The sequence below is a fragment of the Dermacentor andersoni genome, chromosome 1 (genome assembly GCF_023375885.2).
Source record: "Dermacentor andersoni chromosome 1, qqDerAnde1_hic_scaffold, whole genome shotgun sequence".
NCBI classification, from domain to species: domain Eukaryota; kingdom Metazoa; phylum Arthropoda; class Arachnida; order Ixodida; family Ixodidae; genus Dermacentor; species Dermacentor andersoni.
This window is the reverse complement of record NC_092814.1, coordinates 94,829,034-94,842,191: the sequence shown is the minus strand read 5'-3', so window position 1 is coordinate 94,842,191 and position 13,158 is coordinate 94,829,034. Positions and strand designations below refer to the sequence as shown.

Here is a 13,158-nt window from a genome sequence, read left to right as displayed (position 1 = left end):
GGTGCGCGAAGACAGTCGCACTGAATGTCGTGTGGGGCCTATCTACTGGGAGACTTGCTAGGTGGTGGGTAGGGGTCCGGGCGAAGTGTCTTATGTGCACACGCATTGTTTCAATGCTAATGTGCGTTCTAATAGCGAAATCTTGAGCGACTGCAATAACTTCAGTCGTTGACGCACTCCGCGGTAGACCGAGACATATCTTGAGTGCTTGAGCTTGGATGCTTTGGATTGTGTTCAGGTTAGTTCTGCAGGTGTTGGACATGACCGGTAGGCTGTACTCTCGTGATCAGGGTTCCCTGTGAGTAATTGACCTAGATAAGCGAAGAGGCAAGACACAGCGTGGTGAACTAGAAATTAAATTGACCAGAAGCGAGAAAATGAGCGAGTTGGTAAACTGGCCCATTTTTTTCACTGGTGAAAATTTACTTTCTAGTTCACAGCGCTGTTTCCTGTCTCTTCGCGTGCCTTTGCTTTTGTCCTAGTAGTTCGCACTTCTACTTAGCCATGCTTCCATACCAACTCGCCCATTTTTCGCTTCTGAGCTACATATACCATGCATTACTTATGGGTTTCTTAAGATACAGCCTGCCCGTGCTGGGCAACACCAGAAAAAAAAAATGAATCTTCGCACACTCAAGAGTATACCAGCCCGAGTTCAATACGGACTTGCCTCGGCCTCCACAAGTGAACATCCACAGCAGCCACAATCGCCATAGTGCGTGATCACCCAATAGCAAAGTACATTGCAGTCAACGCTCTAAGAATGCACAGCATACATGTCGCAAGAACACCCTCTCACCATCTTGCTTGCCTGTCAACAACTAGGCCTCATACGAGTTTTAGCCGTCTCCTAACTACTCACGGAGCATCACTACCATCGAATTACGTCCCAGCAGGATGGCCTTCGCTGCCACTGTGGTCTCTGCATTCACTTCGAGTACACCTTACCATTCCAGGCGTCAAAAAGAAGGTACACATGCCGCCAGCAGCATTGAAGCAGGCAGCATTATTGCTACTTCATGGAGTCTACAGTGACCGCTTACATGTTTACATCGGTGCAGCTTTCCGTGCTGCATGTTCTGGAGTTTATTGGTAACGAATCATCGCAGTCATGGCCCATCTTTTCTCACTCGAAGGAACCTCTCCAGCGTGTGCTGTCCCCGTTCAGTCACGGACATAACGTGCAGTTACTCACAGACATCCGACCACTCACGCAATCAACAAGGGGCACATCATCATCTGCCAGTAAATGGATACCGGGTCACTGCGTAATTCCTGGAAATGACAGTGAGAATGACGTTGGCCTACCGGTCCACGACGGTGTCCATAGTATACCAATATGACTGTCGAGAACAGATGCAGCCACGAGGCTTCGCTCCATCGCAGGCCAGCTTACAAAGACTCTGGGCAACAAGAGCGAATTTACCAACGCACGTGTCCACAGATTGGATTCACGTCTGCAACTCCGTGTTCCACCAGGGATACCAAGAGCGGAAGCAGCATTTTTCTGCCGCCTGTGGCTCGGCGTGGCTTTCACGAACGATTACTCCTTCCGCATTGGAATGGCCAGACAGCCCTGCTTGCGACAACTGTGGCTGCGAGGAGACGAACAAGCACCTCATCTGCGACTGTCCCCGTTACAGTGTGGCAAGAAAAGTGCTCACGACCGTGCTTGAAAAACTGGACGATAGCCCCTTAACGGAGGAACAAGCTCTAGGACACTGGTACAGACGGGTTTCAACACTCAGTGCCTTAAATGCTCTGCTCAGGTTCTTAAGGAGTTATGAATGGTGCGACCAACTTTGAAAGTTGTAGCGCGTTGCATCGCGTTATAGTGTGAATTTTTTATCACTTTATTTTTCTATTCCTTCTATCACGTTTTATTCCCTTTACTCCTCTCCCCATCACAGGGTAGCCAGCCGGTACTTACACTGGCTAACCTCCGTCTTTCCCTCCCCTTTTTTCTCCTCCTCCTTACATCGATGGGTCGGTCATGCACTCAAAATCTACATTGTCCAAGCAAGATGTGCAGAGATAAAATTGAAGACATCGCACTTGACATCAACGACGGCGGTCAGACTTGCAGTTCTGCGTGCAGCACTTTATTTGGTCAATCATGAAACGCCCAAGAAATGGTCCACCTTCTACGATTCCAAGGCAGCCCCCTCCAGAGTTTGCTCTCTGTATTACGCCGTGGACCCCACGAGCGACTTGTCCCGGACACAAGAGAAATTTACCCTCGCGAAGTTGAGAAAGGAGATCACATCGTCCTTCAATGGTTTTAAGTCATCGGAGTATCCCTGGAAACGACCAAGCACATCTTCACATGAAAGTAATGATTGCGTCGCTATTCCGATGCCAAGAACAGACGCGGCGGGAAAGCTCCGCACGCTTGCTCGCGAGCTTACCTTAGCCCAATGGAATTCGGTAGTCATTAAAAACCAGCGCCTTTGTTCCCTGGATCCTCATCTGAAGCTCTCCCTTCCGCACGGCTTGCCACGAGGAGAGGTAACTCTCATTTGCTGTCTATGGTTTGTAGTAGTTTTTACCGATGCCTACTTCTACCTCATCGACTGGCCACAAGTCCATAATGTGAAGTTTATGGGTGCAAAGAGACGATAACGCTCCTTCTGCGCGATTGTCGTCGTTTAAACTGATCAGTAAACTAGAGTGTGTACAAACAGCTCTGCTTTTTTTAAAAAAAATCTTCTCTAGATTTCTCATCTTTCGGGCCCTTACCCCATCACCCTGTGCAGTTTCCAACCGGACACTGAAGCTGGTTAACCTATCTGCCTTTCACCTCTCTTTTTTTTTCTCTCTCTTACTAATATCTACTGTTTAGAATGAAGCCTTCAGTCAATTTTGGTTCTTCTAAAAACCTGTCTGCCTATGTGCTGTGAAAACGATCACGAGTCTCGGCTGGTAGAGCACATGACTGGTCAATACAGTAACCATATACATAACAGGCCTTATTTCACAAACACATATACAAAATAAGCACTCAAGACAATTACACATTTAATCGGACTACACATAGAAAAACATAAACTATGCCAGAGGAATGATTCATCAACAACGCTCACGGCCACTACAGAGAGAGGAGAGACAAAGAGGAGGAAAGACAGGGAGGTTAGCCAGTGTAAGTACCGGCTGGCTACTCTGTGCTGGGGAAAGGGGTAAAGGGAATAAAAGGAGAAAGAAGAAGAAGAGGAGAAAAAAAAGAGAAATCGGAAAATTCACGCAGTAACGCGATAGTACGCGATACAACACTCAAAGGCGACCGCACAATTCGCATGTCCTTAAAAACTTCAGCAAAGCCCTCAAGGCCTTGAGTGCCGAAGCCCGTCTGGACCAGTGTCCTAGAGCTTTTTCCTCTGTAAAGGGGCGATTGTCCAGTTTTTCGGGCGCGGTCACGAGCACTGTTCTTGGCACTTTGTAGCTGGGACAGTCACAAAGGAGGTGCTCAATCGTCTCCTCGCAGCCGCAGGTGTCGCAAGTAGGGCTGTCGGCCATTCCAATGCGGAATGAATAGGAGTTCGTGAATGCCATGCCGAGCCACAGGCGGCACAGAAGTGTTGCTTCCGCTCGTGGTAACCCTGGTGGTAGACGGAGTTGCAGACATGAATCCAATCTGTGGAGACGTGCGTTCCTGAACTCATTGGTGTTCCACAGCTTCTGCGTAAGCTCGCGGGCGAGGGACCGAAAACTTGTGGCTGCGTCTGTTCGTGACAGTGGTATTGGTATAACGTGGGCACCATCGTGGGCCGATCGGACGGCATCATCCGCACTGTGATTGCCCGAAATTCCGCAGTGACCCGGTATCCACTGGTAGATGATGTTGTGCCCCTTGTTGATTGCGTGATGGTGGAGTAGTCGGATGTCTGCCACTAGTTGCATATTTGGTCCGTGGTTGAAAGGGGACATCAGACCCTGGAGAGCTGCCTTCGAGACACATAAGAGGGACCATGACTGTGACGATTTGTGACAAACTCTAGAGCAGCACGGATAGCTGCGAGTTCTGCAGCCGTCGATGATGTTCAACGTTCCTGTCTTACAGTACTGCAGAGCGATTACTAGAGACCAGAAAGTTTCTGTAGACTAGAAAGTTTCTCCACTCACTTTATTACCGTAAACTCATAATTAGTCCTGAAACCTACTTAAAGCGCCGATATTCTAGACAAACTAGACATACGCATGTTCACACCCTTGAACCATACTTCGTGGGCACTAATCTTTTCATGCATTCCTTTTTTCCCCGGACTATCAATGAATAGAACGCTTTACCATCTGAAGTCTTTTTGGAAATGGATAACCATGAATTTGAAAATTATGAATCTTTTTCTTCATGACCACAGGATTCAAACTATGATGGCTGTCAATATGACATTGCATATGAATGTATGTGACTAGTGCTTTGCTGTGTTGCATGACTTTGAACTGTATATAGAACCATGTGTTCACTACTTCTATTTTTGTATAGTGTTTGAACTTATTTGTCAGTTTTCTTTGTATTATGCCATCCCTGCTCGGTCTCTAGACTGCAGTATGCTGTAATAAATAAATAAATAAATAAATAAATAAATAAATAAATAAATTTTATTTTATTTCATTGCTTGTCGAATAGCGTCAACAAATACATCTTAGCTGTGCGGGTTAGAAGTGACGTACATGTGTCGCGATTTAAATATATTCAGTTCTTGCGGTCAAAATATCTCCCAAACATGTCAATTTAGGATAACAGCCTGTCATCCGGTACCCTTTTCGGAAGCCTTTTCCTAGTCCATGCATGGAAAAAAGTGAACAAACAGAGCAAATGCTCAGAAACTATTTAGGCTTCTTGAAAAAAATTCGTGGGGTCGCAACATTCATATGGGGACGGCTTACCAGCGAAGCTGTCTATGCTGCATACATTACGAAGTCATACATCTTTTTTTCATACGGCACCACACTACGACGACACAAGCGTCGCCGCGGTCACCGCACCTGCTTCCATGCATCTGCCGCAACCGCTGCTGCAGCCGCGCCGGCACCTCCGACGCGCGTGACGTCATAACCAAAGAAGCACAGGCCACGTGCACAGGCGCCGTCGCCACACTCTTTCCCCTCTCATTAGTGGTCAAACAGGATTTCAAACAAATAAAGCGCACGAAGGCCAAATCGCCACACTATAAGTGCGCTTTCTTATACAGAGTGTCCCAGCTAAATTTAGCCAGAGTTAAAAATATGCAAATGCCACGTAGCTGGACAGAACAAAGATAATGTTGTTTGCGGTCGCTTGGAGATACTCAAACTATTTTTCATTCCACCTAATCAGATAATTAGTTTTAATTAAGCAACTTCTCAATTATAATTAGATGAAAGCTGTAAATGAGAAAATTGTAGAGCGCCATGAAATACTCCCGACACAGCTTTGTTCAATACGTGCTACATAAAAGTTTTTTTGAGCGTGAAAGACGCCCTCGAATACACGAACAGTGCCTCGAGCGGCCAGTCGCGCGGAAATTTCGCGTGCATTTGCGGACAGTATCAATGAAACTATTTTCGTACGAGTAAAGCAAACTATAAAATAATCTCACACCACTGTGCATGTCATACGTCTAAGTAAATTATTCTATCACTTTGAAGTTAACATGAAAGCGAAACGCATCTATGTGCTTTTCAGAGGGATATCTTTTGTTTAACGTACACTGACACCATTTTTTTCAGGATTTCAGACATTACTGGTGCTAAAGAAGCTGGCTTCGCGCTGGCTCTTGGCACAAACCGTGGCAGAGACAGGTCGTTGAGCTTACCGACTCACAAGCGGCTGCAGAAATTACGCTAAAAATAATATCTCACTGGTAGCGCTTTATATCCTACGAATGGCTACCCGGCCTAAAGAAAGCCACGATCATCTGGACTCCCGGTCATGAATCTCTTGTTAGGAATTAGAAGGCCCCATGCCTCGGCTCGAACATACGTCCACCGAGCCTCTCAGCGAGACGATCGTGAAGGAGAATGACTAGAACCCACCTCCAAACAGTTTTACGCCATCCTGCAACACTTCAGACTTGTAAGACAGAAATTTCTCCCGCCCCAAGCATCACTAACGCGCGACGAAGCAGTGTCGTGGAGGAGGCAATTACCAACAAACACATTGCCACATCGTACGTTATGTCACTCGATGCATCTCACGCAATATCCATACACTTGTCCCGATTACAGCGGTTGTACCGTGCCACATAAGCATGCGAAAGAACAAAATCAATACCTTGTAACACACACCCGACCGCACAAAAGTGGGAATCTTTGGTGTCTAACGTCGACTCCGGGAATCAGCTTGATCCGGTGATGAGAGCGCTCCAGGGTCCTGGACTGAGAGCTCCACCCGCGACCGAAGCCTCCCGACAGGGAGCATCCCGGTAGGATTTCGTACCATTAAAATAATTTCTCTCTCTCTGACCTCCTGTTACTGTGAGTTATTCTGAATACTGGACAGTATGCAAAAAACATGGCGCGCGTTCCAAATTACCGTGGACTCACGCACAGCGAAACCATTTGCGCAGTCATTCTCGGCCTTCATTCTCGTGTCGTAAGTAATGCGTGCTCTTACTAAACTTAACTTCTTCACTAGTAGTTGCTCTCTTTAAATGCCCTTCACCCTCGTAACGCAGAAGGTTTCCGGGTCTTGAGAAGAATGTACACGCAGAATACCGTGTTTGTAATTACGGCAACAGAAGCTAACTTTTGGGAATACTGAAAGGATCGGTTGGAGAAATACAATATATTGGCCAAGTGCAGTTCAGTCAAAATGGCAAACTTACCGGTTTTGTAGTCTCGCATAAAATGGTCATTTAGCGCACCAGGACTGGTGCCCTGCCATTCCAACTCGATCCATTGGAGACTCTTTGGCCCCCATTACATTTCCATTCCATCTGTACGACTGGTGCCATAATTTTACTCGGATTCCATTCGGGGTGTTTAAAAATGGTGTTTAAAATTCTGGGTGTTTAGAAACAGATGTTTAAAATCATTTCAACTATGGAGTTGGCACTTCGCAACTCTGCTTCTGACGACTACGGCTACTGGCACAGGTCGCGCCATTATTGAATTTTTTTTTTTGTTTACGTGCCGGACATAACAGATGTCTCGGGGAGAGCGACCTGTGGTCTGGCGCCCATTTCACTGGGGTCCAGAAGCGGCAAGAGGTGAGGTCTCTCCTGCGTTTCCCTCCACGCTTGGCACACTGGGACGGCCGTGCGTGATGCTACACTGATGTTCATCCTCGAATGCTGGGTCAGCGAAAGAGCGCCATATACGAGGCGCAGCCCTATGTCAATACCACATCACCTGGTTCCCTTGTCTAGAGACCGAGGGAAGGACACTGCTTCAATAAAAGCTCGACAGCCTTCGGTGTGCTCCTCCAGTCAACTCTCGTAAATACGTAAAATAAGCCTGCTGCCTTTCGTTTCCCATCTGACCTCTATTTCTTACTTCAACAATGCCCTCAGCGTGAGAAAGCCGACGACGGCATGTGAGGTACGTATCTATCACTTAGAGATACCTACCTCACCTCTTACAAAAAGCGGCACTGATTCGGCACAGTACAACATGAAAAAAAAAAAAAACAATGCCAGCTTCGTATCTTGCTTTATTTGAGGATTACCGAAATTTCCATATGAGATATTTTACTCGCACGGGAACTGTTTGCAGCCGAAAATTTTGCGAGCTCCTGGTTTACAAACAATAGCACACGCAATGAAGGAAGGGAATGAACAAATGAGGGCTGTGACCATATTAATACCTACAAACGGCTCGAACGTTTATTGAAGGTATCTTGGCGGCATCCCGTAAGAAAGTGTGCGTAATGTGCCTTGACTACTTGAAAAGGAACTCGACAAGCTTACACTTGATAAAAGCGCATTCCATCTATAAGTCCACATTCTCAGTAGTATGTGCGTCATTTATTTCACAAGTGGGGCAATGCGGAATAACAGTTCTTTCAAAAATCTCACGCTCAACGACAGCACACACTGCATGAAAGTATATTATGTACAAAAGAAATAATTAGATCTTTTATAAAGTTATGGAACAAAAAGAAGATACAAAAAAAAAACTTATTTCCAGGTATTACACCGTAGAGGGATGTGTACTTCCGTATCTGAGCAGGAGCGAACAAAATATGCACAAAAGTAATAAATTAACGCAGCATCCGGGTGACCGAGCCCGAGCACCACAGAAGTCGAAGGCACGCCGACAGCTGAGTCGGAACTATTTGTGGTGCGCTCAGCTAAAACCGGACCACAGACACTGCAGGGTTCAAAACGAAAAATGGACGGTGACTGCGACTGCTGTACAATAGGTGCATGCGTGTACGCCCGGTTCTGTTGCTTGGTTCAGTCCGCACACTTGGAAAACCGCGCACGCACACGTAATGGGTGATCATGTTCTCGCACATCGCGATGTAGGACTAGAGCGCACCGTCGCCAACCGATGCGGCCACGCGACGGGTTCCTGCCACTGGCATGCGTCCATAGGCGCAGTAGTGCGGCAGAGCTCGAAACAGGCGGCGTGGACGCGCACCCCCGACTGCTGTGCCGCCGGAACGGGAAGGCGCTAGGTCAGCGTCGTGGTTGCCAGGCGCGACGAGTACAAGAACCTCGGCGTTTTCCGCAAACTTCCCAGCAGAGGAGATATCGTCTTGGGCGGCTCATGCGTTTGCTGGTGGTTGCCAACGCTAGGGCGCAGTTCAGGATGGATTAGATACGCCGGGCTGTAAGGAAAAAAGAAAGAACGCGGCCCTGGGGGTTCAGGCATTCACAGGATTCACTACACGCGCATAACACTGACGCGCAGCACAAGTAACAAAAAAAATCTAAGAGAGACGGCTCCCGTCTTTAGAAGACGAGGCTCACAGCGGCGTCATGTTGCAGCCGACGGCTTCCAGCCTGCTGGTGCGACTGAGCTGGCGGAGAGTGACGTACTGGTTGCGCGGCGGTGGAACTGGGGAACCCGGCTGTTGCGGCTGCTGGCCCACCACCACGGCAGCAGAGCGTTCCACGGACTCCACGCGCCGGGCCAGCGACGAGATGGAGTGCAGGCGGCCGCGGTCGCCGATGGCAGTCAGCTCGAGCGAGTCGGTGCCCTCCACCTGGACGCTGGCCGGAGGCAGGTCCAGGCAAGGGGAGATGAGCTTGGTGTCGTTAGCCAGGATCTCGACGATCTCGCACGCCGTGGGCCTCTGCGACGGGCTGCGCGCCCAGCAGCGCAGCAGAAGCGCCTCCCTGCGTGCGGGCCGCACAACAGTGCGCGCACTGAGCGGCGCACGCAACACCCACAATTCGTCCAGACTCCGGACGGCAGAAGTATACCAAAAATTAGCAGCATGCTTTGTCTCAAATAAGTATGTATCGTTTAGCAATAAAGCTGCGCGACTAACAAGCCTGGCGGAGCAGATACCATTATAAGACATGCTGTCTGTCTCAGCATGGTTGTTCATGCAGCGCCAGCCATCGGTGCAGTTTAGCAGATCAGTCGTGGACGACAGCATTTCATGTATATTAGTGAAATCGTAACAGGTACCCAGTGCACGAACCTTTGTTCGAAGCAAATTTAAATCAGTAAACTAAGCTTTCCTTAACTTCCTCACCGGCCTCGAAATTTTGAACAACGCAATTATCGAAGCGTGCTGCAGGGAAAAGCGCTCGGGGCGATGCACTTAGCTTACAGCTCAGGCTTGCAGCCGTTGGGCACGGGTAGGGTTTTGTATCCCTTGACGTACTCGAGGACCTGGTTGTTAGAGAGTCCCTGGTACGGGAAACTGGCGAACGTGATGATCTCGTAAAGCAGCACGCCGTAGCTCCAGACGTCAGACATGGTGGTGAAGATGCCGTCGTTGAGGCTCTCGGGTGCCATCCACCGCACGGGAAGCATCCCGCGCTTGTTGAAGCGGTAGTAATCCGAGTCGTACATAGGTCGACACATGCCGAAGTCGCCAATCTTGACAGTGCGGCCGGCGTTGACGAGGCAGTTGCGGCAGGCCAAGTCGCGGTGTACGTACTTCAGGTCGGCAAGGTAGCTCAACCCACGCGCCACGTCCAGCGCCATGGCCGTCAGGCAGCGGTCCGACACTTCCTCGGACTTGTGGCGCTCGTTCTCCTTAACCAAGTGTCGGCGGGCAAGCAGGTACGTCTTGAGGTCGCCATACAGCATAAACTCCATTACCGTGTACACGGGCTCGCCCGTCGTGCACACGCCCAGCAGCCGCACGATGTTCTTGTGGTCGAAACGCTTCATCATCTCCGCCTCGCTCAGGAAGTCCAGCTGCGAGTAGCGCGCGGCTTTGCAGTTTTGCACGAAGTTATCGCCACAGCGGACGAAGCACTAGAGTGAAGTGAGCGGTACATGCAGAAGAAGCGCGTGCAATGGGAACATGCAGAAGATGAACTTGCTGAAAAGGAAGTGTCATACCTTCTCTTCGATGATGGCACCGACCTTAAGCGTCTTGACAGCCACGGCTTGCCAGCATTGGTCTGTCACTAGCGCCTCCCCACCGTACACAGTGCCGAATGCGCCTTCACCCAACTTGCGGTTGATCACAATGTGGTCCCGTGGCATTTCCCAACCATCCAGGGACGGCAGGTGGTTCGACGTCAGTAGTCCTAGCTCTCGCATGCGCGCCTCTGTCTGCTTCACTTTTTCTTCGTACCTGAAACAATCGAGCAGTCGAAGAATTGGTACGTCGGGGAGCGATAAAAGCTTTCTTGCGCAATCGCATTTGTCACGGCACATTTCTGGGCGCAGTTATAACGTAGCGAAAAATAATGAAATGCGTCACGAGAAGGCTCCGCGATATCAGCACCGAGACATGTTTCAGAAGTTGTCAAAGTAGTTACGCAATACGGGGAAGTTGGTTTCGTTATTTTTACCCAGCATCATTCCAAACAGTTCAACGTGCAGTGACATGCTTATTAGGCTAAAAATAATTTGAGCATCAATGCCACCGCGCTATGTCAATGCAAAATTACTTCAAGAAAACAATGAAACCAGAGAAAGCATAGGGCAAAATAGTTGTGTCGTTTAACCGAGATTTAAAAATGATAAGGGAAAGGAAAAATAAAAGTAGACGGACAGACAACTTGCCGCACGTGGAAGCCGAACCCACATTCTCCGCATGCGGTGCTTGACCAATTAAGCTACCGCAGAGGCCATCCCTTCGTCTACTTTCTCGGGTGTTTGTGTTTGTGTAAAAGATTACCCTTGGGAGTGTTAGCCAGCGCCCCTTCACGGCCATTTAGGCGAGTGTGGAACATCCTTTTAACCACTGGCTAACACACTCAGGGCGTGTCAACAAGCCCGTATAACAACCGTGGTACTACTGTATCTGGAGTATTTCCGAGACGATTAGCAAGGATGACAAGTAGGGGTAATGCTTGCGTCGTCATTCTTATGTTTTCGTTTGTGGCGTATATGGTTCGAGCTCTTCTCATAACAGTGAACTGGATACAACTCTCCCGACTAGCGGTTCTTCACGAAGGCGAATGGGACGCAATTTAAGCGTGGCGAAGAGGAGCGCATACCTTCTCTTGAAGACGACGCAACCACCGATCATGAGCAGCGCGAACAGACTCAGCCCGATTACGTTGGCGACGACAATGGCCAAGTCGCAGCTGGTATTGAGCAGACGGCGCAGCCCTTCAAGTGGGCATAGCACAGGGTCTTCGCCGCCGTCACCCTGATTTCGGCCGGCGGGCCAGTGGATGGCGCTCAGCGATTCCGAGGGCCCCAGAGCCAGCCGGTCACCCTCGTCACCGACGCCAGGGCTGTACGTGCCCACGTGGTGCTGGCTGCCGTTCACCCACTGCCTGATGATGACGTCTGTCAGCCGACTCGAACGATAGAAGCGGACGTGGCCTGTCACGCCGTGGAAGTCGGTTGCGTTGATCAGCCGGATCAGTTCCCTGCAACCATGCCCAATTGGTAACTCATAGCTTGCCCCACTCGCCGCTCATGACTGCGCGCCACATGCAGGTTCTGAGAGATTCTCCTAGTGCTTCTTTACATACCGCGGTCCAAAGGAAATATAAAGCGAGGGAAGCAACAACGGTAAGTAACAATAACAACAAAGCTCGATGAGAGTTTCACTCAGAAGAAGGCTCTACGTCCTATTATACTCACAGGATAAAGAGTGCATTTATCTCCTGGCTTGGGCCCCTTTCTGATCAACATCACCAAGAACATGATCAGCCTATTTTCATGTCCACTGCAGGACGAAGGCCTTTCTGAGCGATCACCAATTACCCGGGTCTTGCCCCGTCATATGTCGATTTTGCTCCGGCGAAGAAGTGCAGTGTTAGAAGCATAGACAGTCAGCATCATGTGGACAGACGGTGCAGACGAACAGCTACGATCCAGGTATTGCTACTGACAGTGTAATGCAGCTATTTAAAAAAAAGACGAATGAAAAACGGTTACGCCAGAAAAAGGCAACCAAAAGCATATGTAGGTAGCCAGAGACGACAATGTTCATTGTTCTAGCACAACGCAATTCACTCCCAACTACTGCGATGCTACATGCTGGAAATGAAAGCTATTCGCCTTAGCGAATCGTGCCACGCATTTAGGAGCGCTACGTATACGGGCGACACAGACGAACAAGATCAAACAGGATAAACGTTTGTTCAAAGGAGAAAGAAAAGAAGGAAGATCGGAGCCCAGCACGCAACATTTGTAATGCTGCTTTGTTTCCTTTCACTCGTTGTTGAAGAGTTTATTTAAATGAATAATAATAATAATAATAATAATAATAATAATAACAATAATAATAATAATAATAATAATAATAATAATAATAATGAAGAAAAGTTTGCCCTCGTAGGGAAGTGTATTCACCAGAGTGCTGAGTAAGGAAGGAGGAGTCCAATTTGAAATTTATCGGCCATTTTCTTGCGTCGCGTAGAAAAAGAAAGAGCGACTGAATCTCGCCTTTTAATTCTAGGAAATGTATTTTTCGAGTCCAAGTTGCACCTACTTGCCATTCTGAACACGCAATAGCAAGAAGAAAAAAATATTCACGGTAATGTTTTATTTGCCTCAAACATAAGCACCCTTTCCTATACTTTGGTCACCATGGGAAAGAAAAGATTAGCTTCGAATAAATACGGTATGCGTCACTAAAAT

The 13,158-nt window shown here is 48.4% G+C and overlaps 1 protein-coding gene and 1 long non-coding RNA gene across 2 annotated transcripts in view; one reads left to right on the top strand and one right to left on the bottom strand.

Moving 5' to 3' along the window:
* The window catches only part of LOC140216112 (uncharacterized), a 78,086-nt gene extending 69,086 nt beyond the window's left edge, over nucleotides 1–9,000 (top strand). Inside the window, exon 3 of the long non-coding RNA XR_011892777.1 lies at nucleotides 8,913–9,000. This is a non-coding gene — a long non-coding RNA (uncharacterized lncRNA). The remainder of the gene's footprint in view (nucleotides 1–8,912) is intronic.
* The window catches only part of LOC126545795 (uncharacterized), a 60,606-nt gene continuing 55,060 nt past the window's right edge, over nucleotides 7,613–13,158 (bottom strand). Inside the window, exons 13-17 of the mRNA XM_050193794.3 lie at nucleotides 11,559–11,939; nucleotides 10,450–10,687; nucleotides 9,707–10,302; nucleotides 8,895–9,263; nucleotides 7,613–8,752 (exon numbers count right to left, since the gene is read on the bottom strand). Of these exons, the coding sequence (XP_050049751.1) occupies nucleotides 8,596–8,752; nucleotides 8,895–9,263; nucleotides 9,707–10,302; nucleotides 10,450–10,687; nucleotides 11,559–11,939 (1,741 nt within the window). The 3' untranslated portion in view covers nucleotides 7,613–8,595. The remainder of the gene's footprint in view (nucleotides 8,753–8,894; nucleotides 9,264–9,706; nucleotides 10,303–10,449; nucleotides 10,688–11,558; nucleotides 11,940–13,158) is intronic.